The 21,288-nt window shown below is 44.0% G+C and overlaps 1 protein-coding gene across 2 annotated transcripts; it reads right to left on the bottom strand.

The window, feature by feature from the left end:
- Positions 1 to 90: 90 nt before the first annotated feature.
- ankhd1 (ankyrin repeat and KH domain containing 1) lies at positions 91 to 20,119 on the bottom strand. 2 transcript variants are annotated; one of them, XM_055512512.1, is made up of 38 exons: positions 19,665 to 20,119; positions 16,900 to 17,053; positions 12,575 to 12,731; positions 12,275 to 12,437; positions 11,948 to 12,095; positions 11,623 to 11,856; positions 11,409 to 11,501; positions 11,044 to 11,207; positions 10,775 to 10,856; positions 10,387 to 10,578; positions 10,171 to 10,280; positions 9,904 to 9,991; positions 9,691 to 9,818; positions 9,448 to 9,597; positions 9,243 to 9,345; positions 8,891 to 9,153; positions 8,490 to 8,777; positions 7,922 to 8,378; positions 7,691 to 7,830; positions 7,490 to 7,601; positions 7,241 to 7,386; positions 7,011 to 7,153; positions 6,641 to 6,854; positions 6,299 to 6,474; positions 5,935 to 6,097; positions 5,753 to 5,848; positions 5,547 to 5,663; positions 5,304 to 5,472; positions 5,004 to 5,203; positions 4,556 to 4,905; positions 4,241 to 4,393; positions 4,005 to 4,154; positions 1,981 to 3,701; positions 1,756 to 1,881; positions 1,374 to 1,625; positions 1,059 to 1,243; positions 817 to 984; positions 91 to 711 (listed from the first exon to the last, which is right to left on the bottom strand). In XM_055512512.1, the coding sequence occupies exons 1-38, from the start codon at positions 19,941 to 19,943 to the stop codon at positions 652 to 654; spliced, it is 8,094 nt and encodes a 2,697-aa protein (XP_055368487.1). In that variant the 5' UTR covers positions 19,944 to 20,119; the 3' UTR covers positions 91 to 651. The 2 variants fall into 2 exon arrangements, with proteins under 2 accessions (XP_055368487.1, XP_055368488.1); XM_055512513.1 differs by having other exon boundaries at positions 9,454 to 9,597.
- Between the last annotated feature and the right edge of the window lie 1,169 nt (positions 20,120 to 21,288).

The raw sequence follows: 21,288 nt of genomic DNA, 5'->3' as shown, positions 1-21,288 counted from the left end.
CAAAGTGAGTTCAAGTTCAGCAACACCTCACTGATCTGAAAACTGACTGGAATGAGACACAGATGTTCAATGAAAAGAACATTGAACAAATACTTTTCAATCTTTTTATTGAATATTAAGGTAAATATTTCACATTAATACAGGCTACATAAAGTAGAGCCACTATACGACATGAAATTTACTCTCATTTTAACCCTTTTTAGTATGTAAACAATTATACATGTATTTACCACTCTAAAAGGTTCTGATTTCTGTTTAGGTAATCATCATCTAGTTCTGGGCCAAGTTTAAATAGCTACTTCATGTTGAGCCCCCTGCAGCCCAAGAACGATGTACGTGGGTTTAAGTCAAAATCGCTAAACTATGCAGAGAATGGATCCTGTTGAACAGGTATGCGCATGTTTGTTTGCATCATCAGGACACAGCTCTCGCCCAATTTCCTCTCTTTGTTTGAAATAGGCACATCAAAGAATGGTGTCAAGAGACCTCAGTTATTCAAACTCAGCTTTGTACTGCCAGGTCTCCACTAAAGTTAATAAGTTGTACGCTTTACTTTTTTCCTTTGTCTTATTCGGTCATATTCGTCAGTTGGTATTTTTCACGTTTGCGCTGTGGGTCATGCTGTGTGCGTTCAGTTGCTGTGGACGTGACCTAGTTGACATGGTTCAGGTGCACATTGCCCACATGGGGTGCCCAGGTACCTGGCCACACCTGAAAGAGAAAGTAAATTAGTTTCAGAACTGAGTAATGTCAGAAAAATTTGCTTAGTTTTTTCATGTTAATAGATGGCCTGGGATTATTATTAGCGGACAATACCTGCTGTTGTGGGTCAGAGTTATCTGTATTGTTTGGGACCACTTTTATGATGGGGCTCCATGCAGGGTCACCAGCGTGCAATCCATTGTACATTGGCCCTCCTGGCCCCTCTGCCATGGGAGGATGAGGGGGCAGCATGGTTCCGCCATACATTGACATAGGCATCCCCTGAAAGGTCGAGAAGTAAATAGTAAAACTCTTCATAGCAAAAACTGTTTTCCAGAAAATTGACTGCGAGTTACCTTTGGGAAGTCCATGTAACTGTTAGGCAAATGCTGAGGCTGGTGGTAACTGTTAGCAGGGTTTGCAATGCCCGTGTCATCCTGCTCCATGGGCTGGTGCTGAGAGAAGGCTGATTGCTCTGCCTGCAGCTGTGGGTGCATCATGTGACTGCCCATCAGAGGCTGAGACCAACCTGACATGGCTTCTGTAACAGCACACAGAAGGGTTACAGCCTGACCATCCAACCATGAGTTAAAACATGTTTTTAGTTCCTTAAATCAGATTTATAAACCCAGTTCCTGCCTTCCTGACTTGTGGAAAAATGTTGCTCTAACCTGAAGCGCTGCCGACTCCAAATGACCAAATTCCTCCCTGTCCAACCGATGCAGTGTAGCTGGTAGTGAGAAGAGGTGGGTTGACTGAACCAGTCTGTCTAATCCTGGCCAGCCGCTCAGTGCCGATGGGTGGGGGAACCTTGCGATCTTGCTGCGAAGAGTTGTCTGGTTTAGGCTGAGGAGGTGGCGCCACTGCTGAAGTGGAAAGGGCTGATGATGACACCGTGGAGGGAGGGGGGACAGGTGATTCACCTAGTAGGGAAGAAACATTTTAGGAGATCAGTGGAGATCAACAGGCTAAAAATGAATCACGAAAGAGAAAGGAATCACAGAAAATGCCATTTAGAAATTATAAGAAACTAGTTGTAGCGTGTGGAGATACCTGATGTGGATGCACTCCATGGGTGAGGGGAAAAGTGCTGTCTGCTGAATGAGGGTGTGCCAACAGCTGTGTGACCATGCAGATATACAGGACTGCCAGACATACTGGTGGCATAGCTGGTCAAAGCTGTGGGGAAAAAATAAAAAAGTATATATGTTAATGTACAGCACAAATAACCAAAATGTGCATAGCAATAATCTGGTAAGAAAAATCATCAGTTCATACCAATGGGGCTGTTGACCATTCTCTGGGAGGCAGCGCGGTAGCCAGGGGCTTTGGAACTGTCTGGAGGAGGTGGAGGGATCATATTCTCCATGCTCATGTAGGCTGGTGGTGCTGGGTACGACTGCTCTGGAGGTGAGCGAGCAGGCAGATGGCATGCACCCCACACGTGACTGTTTACTTGACTATTATTATCAAAGATGCTGCTGAAATTAAAGAGGCCTGCAGGACCAAAGTTGGCGGGCATCTGCTGAGGCTTGCCTGTACTGGCCACATGTTGCATCTGGGAACCGTTTATCATTCCCAAATTAGCAGAGACCTGAAGAGAGCCTGGAGCCTGGGCTTGAGCTTGGGTGTGGGCTTGCAGAGGCAAACTTGCGGGCTGTGACGTCTGTTTTGGGGTCTGTTTTGGGGGTTCTTGCTGAGCATTGAAGGGCACAAACACAGACTGTTGTTGCTGCTGCTGCTCAGAAAGGGAATAGTAAGGCCCTGGTGGCTGCATACGATGGGAGACTCTTGGTGCAGGGGCTGAGAAATGGGGTACAGTGTTGTTGGGGTGTGCAACATTGTGAGAAAGCACAGGAGCAGGTGCCGAGGGGAGATGGGCACTGGGCTGTGGATTGAGAAGGGGCGGCGGGGCCTCTGTAGATGGTACAGAGGAGGGAGGGGGAGGTAACTGCTGCCGTGGTTCTGGCTTGGGAGGTAAAGCCATGGCAGGGGCAGTGAAACCCACTGAGCTGATGCTCTCGGTGACAGAACCAGGCTGGTTCTCCAAAGGAAGAGTTGCCTTTTCTTTTCCCACAGGTGCAACAGCACTGGGCTCTGTTTTAGCAGACTGAATGGGGTTCTGCGACACAGATCCAACTGCTTGCTGAAGGGCATTAGCGGTAGTTGTTGTGGAACTGTGATGCGCAGGAGACCCTGTGCCTCGTACTGCATTATTACCGCCAGTAGTCGTGGCAGCAGCAGACACAGAGGTTACTCCAACAGGCTTAGGGTCAGGGGCAAAAAGCTGCTTTCTGACAGAGGAAGGCGTGGGGATGCTGGGCTGGGAATTGTAGGAGGTGGGGTTGGGGGTATTAGGCGAGCCTGCAACTGCAGGTGTGGGAGCACTAATAGTAGTGGTGGTGTTGATGGTCGCGACTGAGGCTCCGGACGTGTGGCTGTGCTCACTGTGGGTCATGTTGGGCCTAGCCTGGCTTCCACTGCTGTTGGTTCCTCCATTGTGCTTGGGGGAGCTGTTGGCGCTTCCAGGACTTACAGGACGCACTGGGAACGGACCCCAGGTGCTTGCGGCAGGAGAGAAGGTTCCCCCAAACTGAGCCATGGGTAGACGAGGGTGTCTGATCTGGTGCATGGTTTGAGCAGCGAGTAGAGCTAGCTGAGGGTGGGCATATGCCAAGGGCAAAGACACCGGGAAGGGCTGTCTGACGTTTGATGACAGCCCCTTTCCAATCTTTCCCCCAGCCTGAGAAGAGGATGAAGATGAGGATGAGGAGGGCTGAAAAGAGACGCCCGAGGAGGTGACTAATGAGCTTAGGGCCTTTGGTCCAGTGGTCGATCCACTAGATGCCCCTGGGGTACTTTGAAACGCAGCTGAGGTGGTTTTAGAGCCTGGGACTCTGATGTGATTCCGTGGGATCAGATCCTCAAGCTCTTTGGCTGGATCTTGGATTAAAGCGTTTATCAGCTGGACTGCATACCTTGTAGACTCCGTGCCGCCTCTGCAAAAGAAAAGCACAATTTACTTCACCTGACTGTTAAATAGCTCAAGTCATCCAACAAGAATAGGAACACTTCCATCTCCATCCCAAATTTGTACATATATTACAACTATCAATCTGAAAATTTATTTTATATTGTGCAAACCAGTATGTTTCTGATCTGTGCGCTCAATATTGAATAAAGGTCAATAAGTAAATAAAGATCAGGGTTTTTAGTGCCTTATGAAATCAGATGTGCAGTGCAAATACATTTAAACAGCTGTTCAGACGTGTTTACAATTTAGCCGAGGGCAACATTTTTACCTTATAGTGATCATCCTCTCTCCATTCTTGTCCTTCTGTTTGTCCACGTCAATGTGAGCTCCTGTCACGTCCTGGATGGCTGTGATATTGCAGCCCCCTCTGCCCATAATCCGTGACACCACAGAAGCTGGTACAGAGAGCTTCTTTGATCTTCAGGTAGATAGGTGAAAATGTTACTCATTGATCTTTCCTTTACCAAGATGTGTGGTGTAAAAGTTGTAATTAAATTAAATCACCTTCTGACCACTTCCTTCCAACCTTCTTCTCTCTTCTGGCCTCTCTTTGGGCTTGTGAGGCTGAGCTTGTTTATGGGAGAGGTGATGGGAAGGGCCATGGTCTTGAATGGAGATGGTAAGGAGTTGGACATTGAGTCACTTGTGTCTGGAGCTCTGTGAGAAAAGAGGCAAAGCTCAGACTCCACTGGATGACAATAGCAATACAATCTCCCTGTTGTTGCCAGTCACTTAGACAATCTAGTGTGTTGAAAATAGAAATACAATCTCATAAAATGTAATATGCTTAAAGCATGTTATTTACTGAATCACACTCACTTTTGTGTTGGTTTTGAGATGGAGACTGTGACCTTGTTGTCCACCTTTCCATCAGTCAGTGGCTGAGGACAGTGTCGTTTTTCTGTACCGGGAAGGATGACCTGGGACTGAATGGCTCCTGAGGAGGGGACTGAAGATGAGGATGAAGAGGAAGAGGAGGAGGCGGAGGAGGTGAGGTCAGGGAGGTAGTTGAGTTCTTGACTCTTGCCCCCGCTGCTGCTGCTTTCACTAGCACAGTCGGTGCTGTCCAAGGGGTCCGAATCGCTGTTGCCCCCTGTCGCTCCCCCGCCCCCACCCCGTGGTTCACCATGGATCTTGTTCTTGTCAGCTTTGTGCTGGGCTAGTGCAACCTAGAAATCAAAACAAAAACAATCCAGAGGGGATTATTAAATGTTTTCCTATGGTCATCTACAGAGCATGAATCATGCACAAAGTTGGGAAGACTCACCTGTGGATCCTGTAATATGATGGGTTCATTGGGCGAAGAGTCTTTCGTCTTATTCTTTTTGTTCTTGCGATTGGTGCTTGGGGTAGTGGCCACACTTGCTCTCTTCTTACCAAAAACTGTAGTGAAAGTGGTGGAGGTGGCGGATATACCAATGGTGGTAGTGGTGGTTGCACTGGGAGGCTCAATTGGAACCTCTGATTCTAAGAGAGGAAGTGGGTGTAAGTCAGACAGGAAAAATTAAAAAGACTCAGTTCAAGCATTGCGTACTTGTTTTTTATAGCTCAAGTCATCTGAAGTTACCTTCAGCTGAATCTTCCTTCTGCTCCAGCATCTCAGATGAGTCATCCTTAGGTTTCTTACCCTCCTCTTCCTCCAGCTTCCTTTTCTGCTCCTCCTTCTTCTTTTTGCGTTTCTCCTTACGCTTCTCACGCTTCGCGGCTAGGGCTTGCTTCTTGCTCTCCTCCCGTGACTGTCATAATAAGCAGAAAAAGTCAAATAAAAAATTTTCATCCTTTACACATGCAATAACCAATCAGACATTACCTTCTCCAAGTCTAGCTCCTTGAGGAGAATGCTAGCGTTCTTGTTGGCCTCGGCTGCCTGCTGGTCTTTGGCTTTGACTATGGTCTCCATGCACTGGTGGCACTTCTTCAACAGCTCCTGCAACAACAAGAAAACAAGTGTTACATCTGTTGGAGGTCTTAATTTACTTCCATCTATTCCAGTAGATCTTGTAAAAAGAAACTAACCTTGTCCGCAATGGTGGCAATATATCTCATGCATTCGATATCTGACGGGAACTGGTTGACCTCCTTCACAAGATATTGCACCACCTTCACATGACCCTAAAATGTAAAAACAGTAAAAAGTCAGTAACCGGATTGCTTAAATGTAATAAGACAAATAATCACGGTCTTGGTCAAATCTAAACCTTGCGAAAAGCAGCCATAAGTGGGGTAATCTTGCGGTTGTCAGCTGCATCCACATCAGCACTGGCATGGACCAAGAGCTGGACCACATCAAAATGTCCACCGTTGGCCGCTAACCAGAGGGGAGTGTTTCCTTTCTTGTTTCGCACATCGATATGGGCACCCCTGGGGGAAAAAAAAAAGTGTTGGCTTGACATACAAACATAGCAGGGAATCAGGTTTAAATAAAAAAAAAAAATACACAACTGCACAATAATTAATAAGTTATGAGAGAAGGGTGTACTCAGCAGTAAAAGTGGTAAAAACAGTAGTCACTGTTTGATAAGTAGATTAGTGCTTTGTATAGGAGAACGCAAGTGTCCTTACCGGTTAATAAGGAGCTCGCAAAACTTGTAGTGGCCCTTGTCTGCCGCTATGGTGAGGGCAGTGTCTCGGGAAGAGGGAACAGGGGGAGCGTTGACATCAGCACCTTTGTCCAAGAGAACTCGGCCTACCTCTGCATAACCTCCTGAGGCTGCCTCCATCAGTGGAGTAAGACCAGTCTGGAAGAATTAAGTTACTTTTAATAACAGAAGAATTTAAAAGGAAAGTTCTAGCACTGTATTTGCAAAATTGATCCCTGAATACAAGCCTGAACAAGAAACCAAACCAGTCTTTACATTTTCTATCTTACTCTTAATAATCATAATTTCAGGGAATGCTCTGTACCTTTGCACGGTGCTCCACATTGGCCTTGCGATCCAGCAGCAGACTGACAACCTCAGCCCGTCCCTGGAAGCAGGCTAGGGTCAGCGCAGTGTTTCTATTGGTCTCAATCTGGGCATTGATGTCTGAACCCATATCTAGCAACAGCTTCACTGCTGGTACATGACCATTCATAGCTGCCAGCATCAAAGGAGAGATTCCCAGCTTACTGCCAGTCCTAATGGGAGAAAAATTTAATTGGTTTGGGGACAATTTATATAATTTTGGGTGTGACAAAAAGCTGCACCTTTAGATGAGATAAAGGTGTCTTAATGAATAGGCATGTTCTACTAATACCAGAGGGCAGGTGAATATTCAGTTTTTTGTAACAAACCTGGAGTTAATTTCCGCTCCAGCATTGAGGAGTATCTTTATGATGTTAACATAACCCCCCGAAGCGGCGAGGCTAAGAGGCGTGTAGTCAGAAACATTACGGTGTTCCTTATTGGCTCCCCGAAGCAGCAGCAACTCAACCACCTGTCGCACAGATGACAGTTCACAAAATAGTTAAAAAGAGAAACAAAACAGCACATTAGTAAGCAGAAATAAAGAAGGTTTGTTCACCTCCTGGCGTCCCCCAGAGCAGGCTAGGGAGAGGGGTGTGTCTTTGGTTCTCTCAGACTGCGCCTCAATGTCACCCCCTTTATCGAGTAACACTTCCACCACACCAACGTGGCCAGCAGTGGCAGCCAGAATAAGAGGTGTAAAACCTAAAGATGATGAAATTTTACTCATTATAATTTAATAGAGAACTTACATAATGTTATCAATGGAAGCTTTAGATTAGTTATGTTAATTTTTATGCTATAGTACCTTTCTTGTCCCGGTGCTCAATGTTGGCTCCCCGTGCAATGAGAACCGATACAAGCTCTTCATGGCCCCCTGCACACGCCAGTGTCAGCGCTGTGTCATGGTTACTCTCCGTCTAGAGGGGGGACAGCAACTCTCAGCTATGTCCTCAACAATACAGTCAATTTTATCACATTAGTTAATTCAATTCGCAGCATCTCTTACATGTGCATCAATGTCAACAGAGGGGTAGAGGGGCAGCACTGAGGGGGGCGATGCAATGTTTCCAGGCGTCTGTGCGGGGGGCTGGGACAGGGGTGTGGGTGAGGTTGTAGTGTCCAGCATGGGCACACGGCTGCTCACAGCTACAACACAGAATAAAGTGTAAAACAAATGATTTTTCCTCAACGCTAAATGGAGCTTGACGTCAACAACATACAGTCAACTGGCACATACCTGCCATGATGTCATCCAGCGTGTCTGTGAGCGTCTGTGCAGGTGTAGCCACCATGAGGCCATCTGGGGCCTGCTGAGGCATCATGCCTGGGCCTAACCCAGGCAACTGTTGACCCTGACCTGGTTGTTGCTGCCCCAACATCTGTTGCCCAACCAGGACCCTCTGCAGCTCTGGGCTGGTGTTTCCCGAGTAGTCTGCAGGGTTGTAGTCTGGCAGAGGCTGAATAGGGACAAAGGCTGCGAGAGGTGGAGGAGGGGGCTGTGGCTGAGCCTGTGGCGAAGGGGGCAGAGGAGGGTGCTGTGGCACGTCCCTGTGGAGGATTGTACCAACTTGAGGAAGCTTGGGGTAATCATCTTCTCCATCTGGCTCATCATCGGAACCATCCTCCTCCTCCTCCTCCTCCTCTTCCTCCTCCTCCTCCTCATCATCGTCGTCATCATCGTCATCTTCCTCTTCCTGAAAACATGCACCAAACTATTAATCGTATGACCTCCGTAAAAAAGGAAAGAAGATAACACACAAAACTGATGCAATCACATGATTAACCAATCTCTAGAATGGTCTCACCTCCTCCCCGTCCTCTCCTGGCTGCTCTTCTTGATCTCCATCTTTGTTCGCCTCTTCATCTGTGTCAGAACCCGTGTGTACTTGGGCACCTGGTGTGGTGGGAATAGGTACTGGAGTTGTCATTGTACTTCCAGGCCCAGGGCCTGGGCCCTGGCTTTGTCCAGGCTCCTGGTCCTCCCTTAAGCCCTTCGCCTCCATGTACTCTTTGGTGAACTGTTGCTGTGTTTTGAGCTGCAACTGGCGCTCCACCTTCTGCAGCTCCTTTAAGATTTTCTTCTTCTTCTGTACCTGTCAGCAAATCAATTGTGATCATGTCTCATGTGCTTTTAAAAGACATCTCACAATATACTACAAAAGATGTCGATAATGAGACAAGACCATAAGCAGATGATAAATTATACCTGCTCTTCACGGCTCTTCTTTAGCTCCTCAATCTTGTCTTTGGTGAGCGGCTCCCCCTGAATGAGCTCTAGCGACTGAAGCTGGGCTTTCTCAATAGCACTGATTCTCTGGCCCAGCTCATTCAGCTTTCCCTCAGTCTCCTCCACAATGCACTCTAGAGGCTGGCATAAGTGGAAAGGAGGCAAAGGTTCGGCTTCAGGCCCCCGGCCTACAGAACTAGGGACACCGGGCTGAAGGGCTGCCTGTCTCTGCTTAGACACACCTGGATTTGAAAGCGAGGGATAATGATTGGTGAATGCAAAAAAAGAGATAACACTGTAAAGGCAACAGGCCTAAATTGCTTGTCTTTACCTTTGCTGGAGATGGGTGGGGGTGTGGTGATGTTTGATGGGGCGCGGTCAGGCTCTTGAGGAGGCACTACCATGGCGAGAGCTTGGAATGGGACACGAGGAACCTGGGAGATAATGTTAATTTAAACCTTTCAGAAGTGAAGTTAAATCTAATACAAAAAAGACACTACCAAAAATTGTTTATAAAAATGTGTATTTGATCTGACCTCTACCTGAGAGGCATCTTGCGAAGGGGGAGTAAGCTGGGAGAGGTCAGGGGCTGGGACAGACAGGATATTGTTGGGGTAATCCAACAGGTAGGAAACCACGTTGGTGTGGCCACCTTTAGCAGCCTCTATCAGCATGGTCGAACCATCCTACAATCAGAAATCATAAATGTTAAGTATAAGATGTGGCTCTACACACATGGCATCCCACAAATCTTCCAACTGTCACGCAGTGTGCGCTACCTTTAGTCTGTGTGTAGGATCTGCCCCATGTGCCAACAGCAACTCCACCACAGCCAGATGACCTCCGGCACAGGCCAGAGACACCACCGTGTGATCATTGTTGGCAGTAGCTCTGTTCACATTAGCACCTGGAGTAAAATATTTAAATGCAGGTTAAAAAATGAAATTTTCTGAAAATGAAATAGTTCACATAGGTGTTTTTCATCAACAGACCTTTGCTGATAAGGAACTGCACTGTGCAGAGATGTCCCGCTCTTGCTGCTTTCATCAAGGGTGTTCGCCCCCCTTCAGACTCATGTTCCTTTAACAGAAAGATGAGGTGTCAGGTAAAGCCTTGTACAGTACAGACATTAAACGAAAGTGGAGTTGTATTAATTTAAGAAATAAAAAACTGAAAAACAAACTTTTTTAGGGCTCTGCTGTTACATGATCATCAGGAGTTTATAAAGCAAAATGCAAAGATTTGAGTGAATATCTTACCAAGTTGGCTCCAGCCTGCAGCAGCACATCAGCAACATCAGTGTGTCCATTCTCACATGCATAGGTCAATGCTGTGTCGCCTGTTGCTGTCGTGGCATGAACATTTGCTCCTTGAAAAAAGAAAAAAAAGAAATCAGGGATATTCAATTAGTACGCAAAGATGTGTATTCACAACAATTTAGAAACAATCTTATTACTTCAGTTCCTCCTCCTTACCTGCAGCCAGTAGGTACTTGACCAGTTCCAAATGACCTTCCTGCGCAGCCTCCATTAGGGGAGTAGAGCAGCCCAACTCAATGTCAGCTCCTGCCTTGATGAGAAAGTCAGCAACTTCCAAAAAGCCTCCACAGCATGCAAGAGTCAAGGCTGTTTCCTGGGTCTCCTCTGTCTGGGCATTGATGTTAGCACCTGGATAGTAGAACAACACCAGTAAGAGATTATAACTCATGCAGCTTCAAAAGGGCAAAACATGCATTAATCAGCAAACAATAAACCTTGTCAATATTAGGAATGCCACACTTGATATAAAAGCAACCCACTTACTGGAATGACATTTCATGGCAATTTTGTATTTTCAACATTTTGGAGTGGAAACTTTATTTACCTTGAGCCAGCAGCAGTGCTACCATCTCTTCGTGACCTTCTCTAGCTGCTTCCATCAGTGGGGTATAGCCCTCATCATTAACCTGGGAAGGAAACAGACACATAAAATAATAAGGCAGCGTGTTTGTGACTCCCTGCTCCTTTACCCTGCAATATATGATTCTGGTACACTAAACTGTGGCTGCAGTCACATAATAGGTATTTACAATTTTCCCCAGAGAAAAACATCTTTTTTCTAAACTGTTTATATTTAGGCATCTATTTACTCACCTCTTCCAAGTTTGCTCCCCTCTCTATGAGCAAGGCTGCCAGTTCCACGTGTCCTCCACAGGCTGCGAGAGTAAGGGGGGATTCAAAGGAATCCGCTGGCATGTTGACCTGCGCACCGCTGTCCAACAGCAGACGTGCCACCTCCACATGGCCATCCTGGGACAGCGAGACACAGAGAATGTAGAGATAAGCACATAACTACATATATATGAAATTGCTTTTCAAGTTAAAAGTTGCTCACAATATTTAAAGTTTAATTACCTCTATAAATAAAGTAACTTGCATGAAACGCACATATACAGAAGAATAAAAATGTTTTAGTGGCCGTGAGAAGGCAATTCATGCCGTGGGTCAGATGCTCACCATGCACGCCTCCATCAGTGCTGTGTGCATCTCGTCTGTTTTATGCTCCTGGTCTGCTCCAGCCTCGAGCAGAAAACGGACCATGTCCAAGTGGCCTGCGAGTGAGAAATTAAAGTTCACATACTAAAAATTTCATTCCTGTAGTGAAGTAAAGCACTTCCGGGCACATACGCCAAATACTGTAATAAACAGATCACACTTCACGTGAATTCTAACCTTTGTAGCAGGCTAGTGTAAGAGCGCTCTCTTTGAACTCATTGGAGTGTGTGTTGATGCCGGCGCCATACTCCAGAAGTACCCTGGCCACTTCCACATGGCCAGCACTGGCTGCCTCCATAAGAGGTGTGTGTCCATTCTCATTGTGGTCCTCAATGTTAGCACCCTCTTTCAGCAGCACCTTCACAACATCCACAAAGCCACCAGCACATGCATACGTCAGCGCTGTGTTACCTGCAAGGAAAACAAACAGATTCATTTGACTGCAAAACATGCTGCATCAATGAAATAATGCAAACCGTTGTGAAATTGAGAGTAATGTTACCAGTGGATGACTGTGCGTTAACATCTGCTCCATGGACCAGAAGCAGTTTCACGATGTCCACGTAACCTCCGCTGGCAGCAGCCATAAGTGGCGTTATGTCCCCCTTTATGCCCCGGTCCTCCACATTGGCATGCATTGCCAACAAAACCTGAGGGTTAAGATATAATGATAAATAGAAATGAGCAAGGAGGTATATGAGCATATTGTACCCACAACAAATACTGATACCATCTGTGCTGCAGCCAAGTCATTTCTGTGTACAGATACCGAACACAGCAAGCATGTCAAATTAAGCTGAGCAACATAGTGCATGAACTTCTTACATACCTGTGCAAGTTCATAGTAGCCAGCCGAGCAGGCGAGGCACAGTAAGCTCTCGCCTTCCTCTGTGTGTTCATTGACGCTTCGTCCCTCATCCAGTAATTTGCGCACTGCGTTGACATCCCCATCTGAACACGCCTCCGCTAAACTACGGCTGAAAATAACCAGACTGCTACAATTACTGCTACTGTGGCAGGTCAACACACAAACGCCTCACATTGAACTACGCTCTTATGGTGCAAACATGTTCATATTTGAGGTTTCACCAATAAACTAACAAACAATTGGTGAGGACAAGATACATACTTGTCAGCTTGGCCAGCGTTGAGGGTGTTCTCTGCTCTCATACGGGTCAGGGCTGCGGCAGCCTCATCCAGGGCACAACTCACGGATGACGTCAGTCGGCGTAGCACCTCAGGGTCTGCAAAAGCTTTACCATCGGCAGTGGACAGTTTACCGATGCCTGCCAAACACCAAAAGGGCAGAGGTGCATAGGGCAAGGCAAACCGCAGGGGAGCACACCACACCAGAAGAAGAAGCAAGTCCAGTCCAGCCAATCCAATCCAGGGTTAGTATCAGCATACACAAAGGAGAAAAACACACGCACACACAAGCATTTGTTAATGTTGCTTGATATCGTTTTTCACTACTTTCAAAACACCATCTATGATTCTTGACTTCTTAATGTTGGTCATTTACTGGGTCAAACAATACAGTACAAAACTATCTTACTAGACATTTCAACTGATGAGGTTCAGTTAAATACAGTTCTATCAAAAACTTGAATATGGATGAACAAAAATTTATTGAGGGGAGGTGTTGCTAGTTCAATACACTAGCAAGACGCTGACAGAAGAAGATATAAAAAGGTCCATCTACTGTGAATTATAGATGGGTAAGAAGCAGTGAAGGTGAGCAAAACAAGGACTAGAGGTCGTGATCAGCGGTAAAAAAAGCACAGCTGGGATGAAAACAAAATATCATGAGACAATTGTGTTTGTATTTGTCACAAAAAAAAGGAGAAAACGCAAGGGATTGCGAGTAAGGATAAATATAACAATTTTGCTAAATGGCTGCAATAAAACATCTGTTTCAGGAGGTAAACATTTCAAATTAAACCATTTGACTGCTTGTGTGTTACATGGCATATGTAAAACTGAAGCAAGAACAGCCAAGAGAAAAGAAATAAGTGTTGGTTTAGTGAACTTTCCAGCCTCTGCTTCAACCCATCCTGAAGTGAGCTCCAACCCTTGTGGTCACTCCAGTGTTTTCGCCACTAGGCCTGCAAATCAGGCTAAACTTAGTGCAGCTCCCAGGCAGGGATTTCGCAATGGTCCCCAAGAAAGGGGAAAAGAACAGGTCAAGGAAGCTGATCATTAATGTTTTAATGTTTTGTGTTTAGCCCAGAGAATGCAAGACGTTCACTGAACCAAAAATGACTGAATGTTAATGAGATTTTAAAAATGTAAATATCTCATGTTAATTAAAAAACAGAAACAGACCTATTTATTGGTCACATATTTAGCAAGAACAACAACAAAAAAATAGTATTCACCTATTGATCTCATAAGTACAAAAATCGAAGTACAGTAACATATTGCCCCCCCATAAGTTCCTGAGTATTTTCTGGTGGCCACTAAGTTGTCAACTGCTACTGAACCATCAAAACGCTATGCAATCTGAATAAACATTCAGAACAAACAAGTTACTAATCAAAAATTCAGCCAGCGTTTGTTCAGGCCAGGACACAGAGAGACCCCAAACGAGTCAACATCAAATCTTAATGACTGTCATGTGTTGAGATTACAACAACAAACATAAATGTCAATCAATGAGCCACTGGGAAGTAACAAAGGCGGCTTTCACCATGCTTTTGGTAGATCAAATTCTTAACAGGATGCTAGCAATAGAATTTATAGTAAGCAGGTTTTTTAAAATGTCCACAGCGTCCTTACATAGTAGGTGAGGCAAGGCCATACCTCAATACAGTACAACATGTATAAAACTAAATCCACACTCAGGAACCAAGGCATATTACAGTGTTTACCCATAAGCATCTGATCTTGCACGACTCCACAAATACTTTTACACGTTTACACAAACTACATGACCTGTCACACAGTGTTAACATAAAATGTCAGGGTCCAAGCTTCATCTATACACCAAGCGCTTACTCAGGACATACAATGATCCAACTAGTGTGAAGTACTGAAACCAGAACATTTATATATTTAATCATTGGAGTAAGCTTCTTCGAGGCAGATGACATACTTAAATTAACAACTTATATTCTACCTAATACTTCACTCCACGTGTGCATGATGCGTGATATTAACTGTGTTACATTTACTTGATGGCTTCCACAACAGCAATCGTCACCAAAATGGTTCAAATTTTCACAAAAGACAGAAGAAAATGGCTTTAGTCTAGTGTTTAGTCCAACCATTTGCTTTACACGTGTACAACCCTTTTTTAATTTACCCATGAACAAAACAAAATCTTAAAAACAAATCCATCCCTTCTCTGTGAATACATTATTGAGGAAGTAACTAGGACAAATGGTGAAAGGCCACAGTTTGTCAGCAGTGTCTGTATCCTCATTCAAAGCCACAGACCTCACCTGCCACAGACACATACTCCCTCTTATTTTTCCCCATACAATTAATGTCTCCATGTTAGTTGCTAATGAGCATGGTGCATGCTGTTCAGCAAACGCTGATAGTACTGTTCTCATTTTCATCTGCCTGCATGATATTTTGGTATTTAATTAATTTAACATTTTCACTACAGAAATCATTAAACTTTTATTATGTTTAGCTTAAGGACATTTATGCTTCCAACTTGTCACCATGTTTAAATTTTTTCAAATCTTTTTCATGTTTGTCTTTACTGTTCTTTAACTAGTTTAGCCTAATTTAATATACTGAAACCATCCTGACTTTAATGAATAGGAATACAGAGACGTGTTCCACGTGGTCCATTATGTTTGGTTAACATCCCACAGAATTTTCTTTTAAGTAGAAGTGGGTCTGGGTTCTTGTGTAAAAACATTTAAAAACAAACTTTTGGACGTTTTTCTAGTTCATCTGGTATAAAGCCACATGGCATCCCCTTTGTTTTCTCAAACAAATTATACATTTAAATCTAAAAAAAACTTTAAAAGCTTCCTTTTAGAGATGATGATTTTTGACCGGTGTGGTCAATATCACAGACAGTGCCATACAAATGTGTCATTTACTACCATTGGGGGGGTTCCACAATCTATTGACCTAAACAGAAATTAAAGCTACATTTAGTAGACAAAGCTTGATTTTAGGTTGAAGCTTGACATATATGACTATGTTAATCATCTTGTGGGTCTTAATTTGGACTTTAGTTGTAGTTGTTCTCTCAAAGTTCTCTGGCAACATGGCAACTTAAAAAGCCAAAGCGCAGAGTGCAGAAATTGTGTGCGCTACCTGTCTGTCTCGTTTCCTCCCTCTCGGTTTACAGTTCTAATTATTCCTGTCATTTCTGGTATTTGTGATAGCACTATTATCTGTAAGACATCACAAGTCTCAATTACAGGTTTTTACCAAGGTTCTTGTATAAGGCAATACGTCAGGGTGTACTCAGGAATAGTGAGTCAGCATCTTAACTATTTACTTGCACATTTCTGTATGTTTAAGTGACGATCAATTCAAACATACAGTACAAACACACAGACAAACACTCGCAGTCAAACAATGAGTTTGATACATTTTAAGGGCATCCCTCTCCCTTAGCTTTTTTTGTGACTACATTGAAATTTTGGAAGATTACCATTGAGCAAAGACAAAATACTCAACATATCTGGCTGTAAGTGCAAACAATTGTCTGAAATCCAAGACACACAGGTACGCCCAGACATTTAGCATCTCCCCTAATGATGATCAGGCCTGGTATGTGGCTACTTTGTAAATGCTGTGAATGAACACAGGTCGTCTGAATCTCCCGGCCACAAATGTTACCCAAACACACTGCTCTGTCTGCCAATATAGCAGAAATACAATACTAGAAAATAAGACATGAAAGGGCATTTAATCGAATTAGTAGTAGTAATACTAGTGTTAGATTTGAAGCATTAACAGACCATAAACATACAGAAAATAATAAGTTGCCACTTCTTCTGTTCCAAGTAGTCAGGTAGAAAGGGGAATAGAATGGGATTAGCCATTAGCCCTTCAAAACTGGCTCGCTGCATGCTGTGGAGGCTCAGGCCTGTTGCACTGTTAATCTGCTTGGTAATGTTTATAAGCCCAAATGGAGGCCAGAACACCTATTTCTAATCTAAACACACCTTTTTATGCTTAGATTACAAGTTGTAATCAAACTAATTTGTTCAAATTAACTTAACATTGCACTATCGGGTTCTGGTTCGCGTATTTCAGGATTTTTTTCAAACAGAGACCTCAGTAAATGCCCCTACGCTGAAAATAAGAGGGACAAAAAAATTGTCAGAAGACAACACGTATGAGTGAAGAATACCCTTTTTCCCAATTAACAAAAATAGATTAAAGCTAAATTCAAGTGGAGGGAGGAAAACTTGATTTGATCAAACAATGTGTCAAATCTTAAAAAAACAAAATTGAGCTGTGACAAAGCAGTCATACCTGCAGCTTCTAGTAGAGCTTCAAGACGAGCTTGTGTCTCTGGGTCAACAGTCCTCAAATCTACTCCATCTGTGGCACTGGACAAAAGTAACTCTGATGCTGTCTTCATGATAGGGTTATCCAGGTCCTCCTGGTCCAAAATGAATGACTCCACCTGAGAGAGGGAGGGACGTGGGTAGAAGAAAAATCATTATCCGGTTGACAGCTGTATTCATGTTAGTTTTCAATTAAGAAACTTGACTGAAATAGAACTAAAAAAAACTGTATAGGAACAATGCTCATGCGACTCTCAGCAAATCACTTAATTCAACTAACTTATAAAAATACAGAAATACACCATTCGTAGAAAGAAGTAAGGTGCTCTTGTTTATTGATGGGGAGCTGCACAGGGATGACACAGTCAATAGCCAGGAATTACAACTGTCTGCCCCCAAGGTACAGCACCACACTCTCATACCATTGCTTTGCCAATGCCAGTCACCATGTATTATAGCCTCAAGTACTACATAATATTTTTATAAAGAAAAATCATTTCAAATCAATTTTAGGTTTGTCACGAAAACTTTTATGCTTAATGTTAGTAAAAGGTCACGATGAAAACTATCTTCCCCTGGAATATTACACCTTTGAGTCTTGAATACTACTTTGTATAAACATTACTAGTGTAAACAATAAACACACAGAGCAATTTTGTCATTATACCCAAATTATTTTGTCAGTCCTAGACTAAAAATTGGTTACATTCGTCAGCTTCAAATGTTTGAAAGGCACTGTGCATCCTAAAACCTACCTATGGTTGCACATGGATGAGCAACTTACCAAGTTTTGAAATTATAAAGTATAATGCAGCATGCACAAATAATGAGTGACTCACGTTTCCATGCAAAGAATTTCATTAAGCTATCCAAACATTAAACTTTGGATTATTCATTCCTCTGTTATAGTACACTGCCTGGAAGGTGGGACTCTGCATCTACAAGCTGCAGCAACCTGACACAAGGGACCAGACACAGAGAGCAAATGTTGAGAGATGGTCCGCATTCAGTGTGGAAGAATGTAGCTATACAACAGGAGTGCAGAGCCAAACAACCCATGGGGGATGTAGTTCTATTAAGGCTTTTCTAATCAACAATGGACATCAGTCTTCACTGTTAAATGAACTACAGTTCCCAGAGTGTTGGTGTCAGGAGAGCTGAAGAGGCCTAGAATGGCATCTGCTTAATCCTGGGGCTGAGATTTTAGCTACTGCCCAGAGCAGGGAGCTCCTCACTGGAATAAAGCACCACAACAAATGCTCCCCTTCAGGTCCAGACTGGGGGACTCAGGAAAATAAGAAATACATTTACAGCGTGAATCAAAATGTGACCTGTGAGCTGGCCACTGCCCACTGGATATTCCCTTCTTCTGCTACTATACAGGTCATGCCTAAGCAAAAATGGGCAGGGTATATTGACATTGGAAACAGCTAACATCTTTACTTGTTATGGCTGTGGGGGTGTTAAACACAGACACCAGGTATTAGGGAATTTCAATAGAGGCAGGTCAACATAGTCACTGGTATATGCTGACTGGACAGGTAACGTTCACCTTTGGTGTCTATTCTCTTCACACCCACAGAGGTTAACTGTAAATACAGCATCACATTTTGATGACAACATGCCATGAAAACGGTACTGAACTGAGACTTTGCTAGGTTTGTACAAATATTTGCCATCTACCCTGACAAATCCCACCCCTGTGTCCGCTGCAGCCATACCTAATGCTAAACTCAACTGCATGCTGGTAGTTTAGCCGAGAAGTTGCAATGGCCTCAAACTGACCGCTCACATAGGGCAACACAGGCAACAAAAGCGGTGTGGTTATGACACGGCATTTGCTGCATCGTGCTGGTAACCATTCGGCTTGTCACGTCATCAAACACAGTGGATTCCTAATATTCTGTGCAACCTGTGTACCCATTTGCCCAAAACGAAAGCGTGTCCACGGTGTGTGCGGATGACATGCGGGGATGTCATCACACCTGCCCCCGTGTGCGACGCCTGCCACATGAAAAGTTGGACACTTCCAAACACGAACTCCAGTTGCTCTCGAATGCGAGAACGCAAATCAAGTTCGCAGCGTGGCGGCGGCCACCGTGGGCAACGGATGAAGACACAACTGGCTTATTTGTCAACACCGACAGTCGAAAATTCGAGCAGTTCCGCGACGAAATGCACGCTGTGAGCGTGCCTAAAAGTTAGCTGATGGCGATCGGCGTTCATTTACATGATTTGGAAAAGTGACGTAATTGCACCACAACTACGAAATGGCAGAAAGTCAGTTGGCCGTGTACGACCGCGGGCTTGTGGGCATCTTTCATTTGCTGTGACTGCGAAGCTGTTGGAAGAGCTGCAAAGTTGCGTTGGGTGTTACGAGACGACAAGCGAGCGAGGCCGTCGTCCCTTCCACCCTAACTAGGCCGTGGTCACAGCCTCCGCTGCATAAATAAAACATTTTAGCCGGTTAGCGTGAACAACTACGTGTGTCTCACTAAACATTATCGACATCATGTACTTCATAAGCATCTGAAATGACAACATGCGCTGTTTCGTTAAGGTGCTAGATTATTTTATGTAATTTCGGCGGCCTGGGAGGGGGTGGTTGCCAGCTGCGAGCTAATTCGCTAGCTAGCAGCAAGCTCGCGCTAGGAGAGGAATGTTGCCGAGCTCTCTGGTTAGGCTTAGCTAAATAGCTTAGCTTAGCTTAGCTTAGCGTAGCGCAGCTACCTCTGAAACCTCGTCTTCGTCGCTGCCGGATCCTGGACCCGAGGAGAGGACGGCCGCGGCCGCTAGTTTGAAATCCAGTCTATCTGCAGCAGGCCCGCCTGGTTCACCGTACAAACGTACTTTCTTTCCACCTACACCAATCCCAATGCCCCCTAGTCCGACTCCTCCTGGTGTCGCTCCTACCCCCATCCCTGCCACTGGGGAGCGAGGAGTCACCGAGTCAATCTCGTCCTCGAAGCCGTCCGTCAGCATTGCCGTCCCGGCTACTGCATCCTGCATACTTGTGTTCACGATACTTGTGTTAACAAGCTAGTTGTTTACTTAAACGTCCGTCCAGGCTCTTTCCTTTACGATATATGCGTGATTTTACTTCAGGGAATCCAGAAACTCTCCCGAAGCGAGGGTTGAGGAGGATCTCTTTCCCCCAGCCATTAACTTTCTAACAACCTAACCCGATACGCAGGGTTTCTCCGAAACACCGCCCAAGTGGGAAATTCGGATCGTTCTATTGGCCTAGCTCAAATAAACCCCGGCTTCTATTGGCCAAAGTTAGTGCTTGTCAAACGCTGGATCACAACGTCATGTTAGGTTTACCAATATCACGAGGCTGTAGAACGAACGTCAAGACATGACATGGTAGGCCAACTTAACTGGTAGCTAGCTTTACTAGTTTATGTAAACTCTGACTGGGAATTCACATAAATACGAGAACTGCAATGACATTAGGTTTAAATATTTGAATTTTCTCAGAATGCTATTTAAAAAAAAACATATTGACAGTTCATGTGCCACATCTTATTTCCTTAATGTGCTTGCAAACGTAAATAAGATAAATATGGCATGTATTAAATGTGAAACAAAACAGACGTGTGTTTCATTTATTTTTTTCATAGTTTTTATATATACATAGATGTTAAAGTAATAAACACTTTTAATTGTTCATAATTACATGCTGACTTAAACTGGTTTTAGTATATGTTTGATTTGAACATTGCAGTGAATTCGCGCGCTTGTCCACCGCCAGTCTGCATTATCATCACATACATTCATCTATCAGATATGTGACGAATGTCTGTGATAATATTTCACTAATGGAGGATTTTTTCCTCTTTTTTATATTGCACGGTGGGTTTAAAAAATAATTGTTTCTAATTTTATTAGAAAAATGACCCAAAGACATATGCATTTTATTGTCTCTTTAGATAAATATATTATCTTGTGTAAAAACATGAAATACATGAAGAGTAAATGTATGATAAATATCGCAATGTGGAATTAATTAAATTTACTTATTTTTTATGACCTACAAAAAATGTTCAAATAATACTGCTTCAAGAGTATAGTTACCACTGTCTATCTGTCATCAAATGCAATTTTCCTCTAGGTCTGCATATGCATGGACCATTATTGTATTGTCCTGCTACCGGCAACTACATAGTTTTAGTGAAATGGGATGATATAAATAAGTGTGAAGCTGTAGAACTTAGTGACATTGCTAAAGGTTTTATGGTGATCTTTTTTAAGTCGTTGTTCCTAGTCACCAAGGTTTGTGGTCTACTTCAGTTCATTGGCATACCAAATGACGTTCATACTAAAAAGCTTACACATTGTCATAATCTTGAGT

This window comes from Betta splendens, chromosome 10 (assembly GCF_900634795.4).
Source record: "Betta splendens chromosome 10, fBetSpl5.4, whole genome shotgun sequence".
Classification (NCBI taxonomy): Eukaryota; Metazoa; Chordata; class Actinopteri; order Anabantiformes; family Osphronemidae; genus Betta; species Betta splendens.
The sequence above is the reverse complement of the archived record's forward strand: the minus strand, read 5'-3'. Positions and strand labels throughout refer to the sequence as shown.

Bases quoted from the DNA above. Each gene is read 5' to 3' on its own strand.
- ankhd1 (XM_055512512.1), bottom strand. From the start codon at position 19,943: ATGCAGGATGCAGTAGCCGGGACGGCAATGCTGACGGACGGCTTCGAG. The intron at 8,778-8,890 runs GTATAATTTATC...ATTTGCTGACAG, and splicing joins AGAAGAGCCGTGAAGAGCAG to GTACAGAAGAAGAAGAAAAT. The intron at 7,831-7,921 runs GTATGTGCCAGT...TCTGTGTTGTAG, and splicing joins GCTGGATGACATCATGGCAG to CTGTGAGCAGCCGTGTGCCC.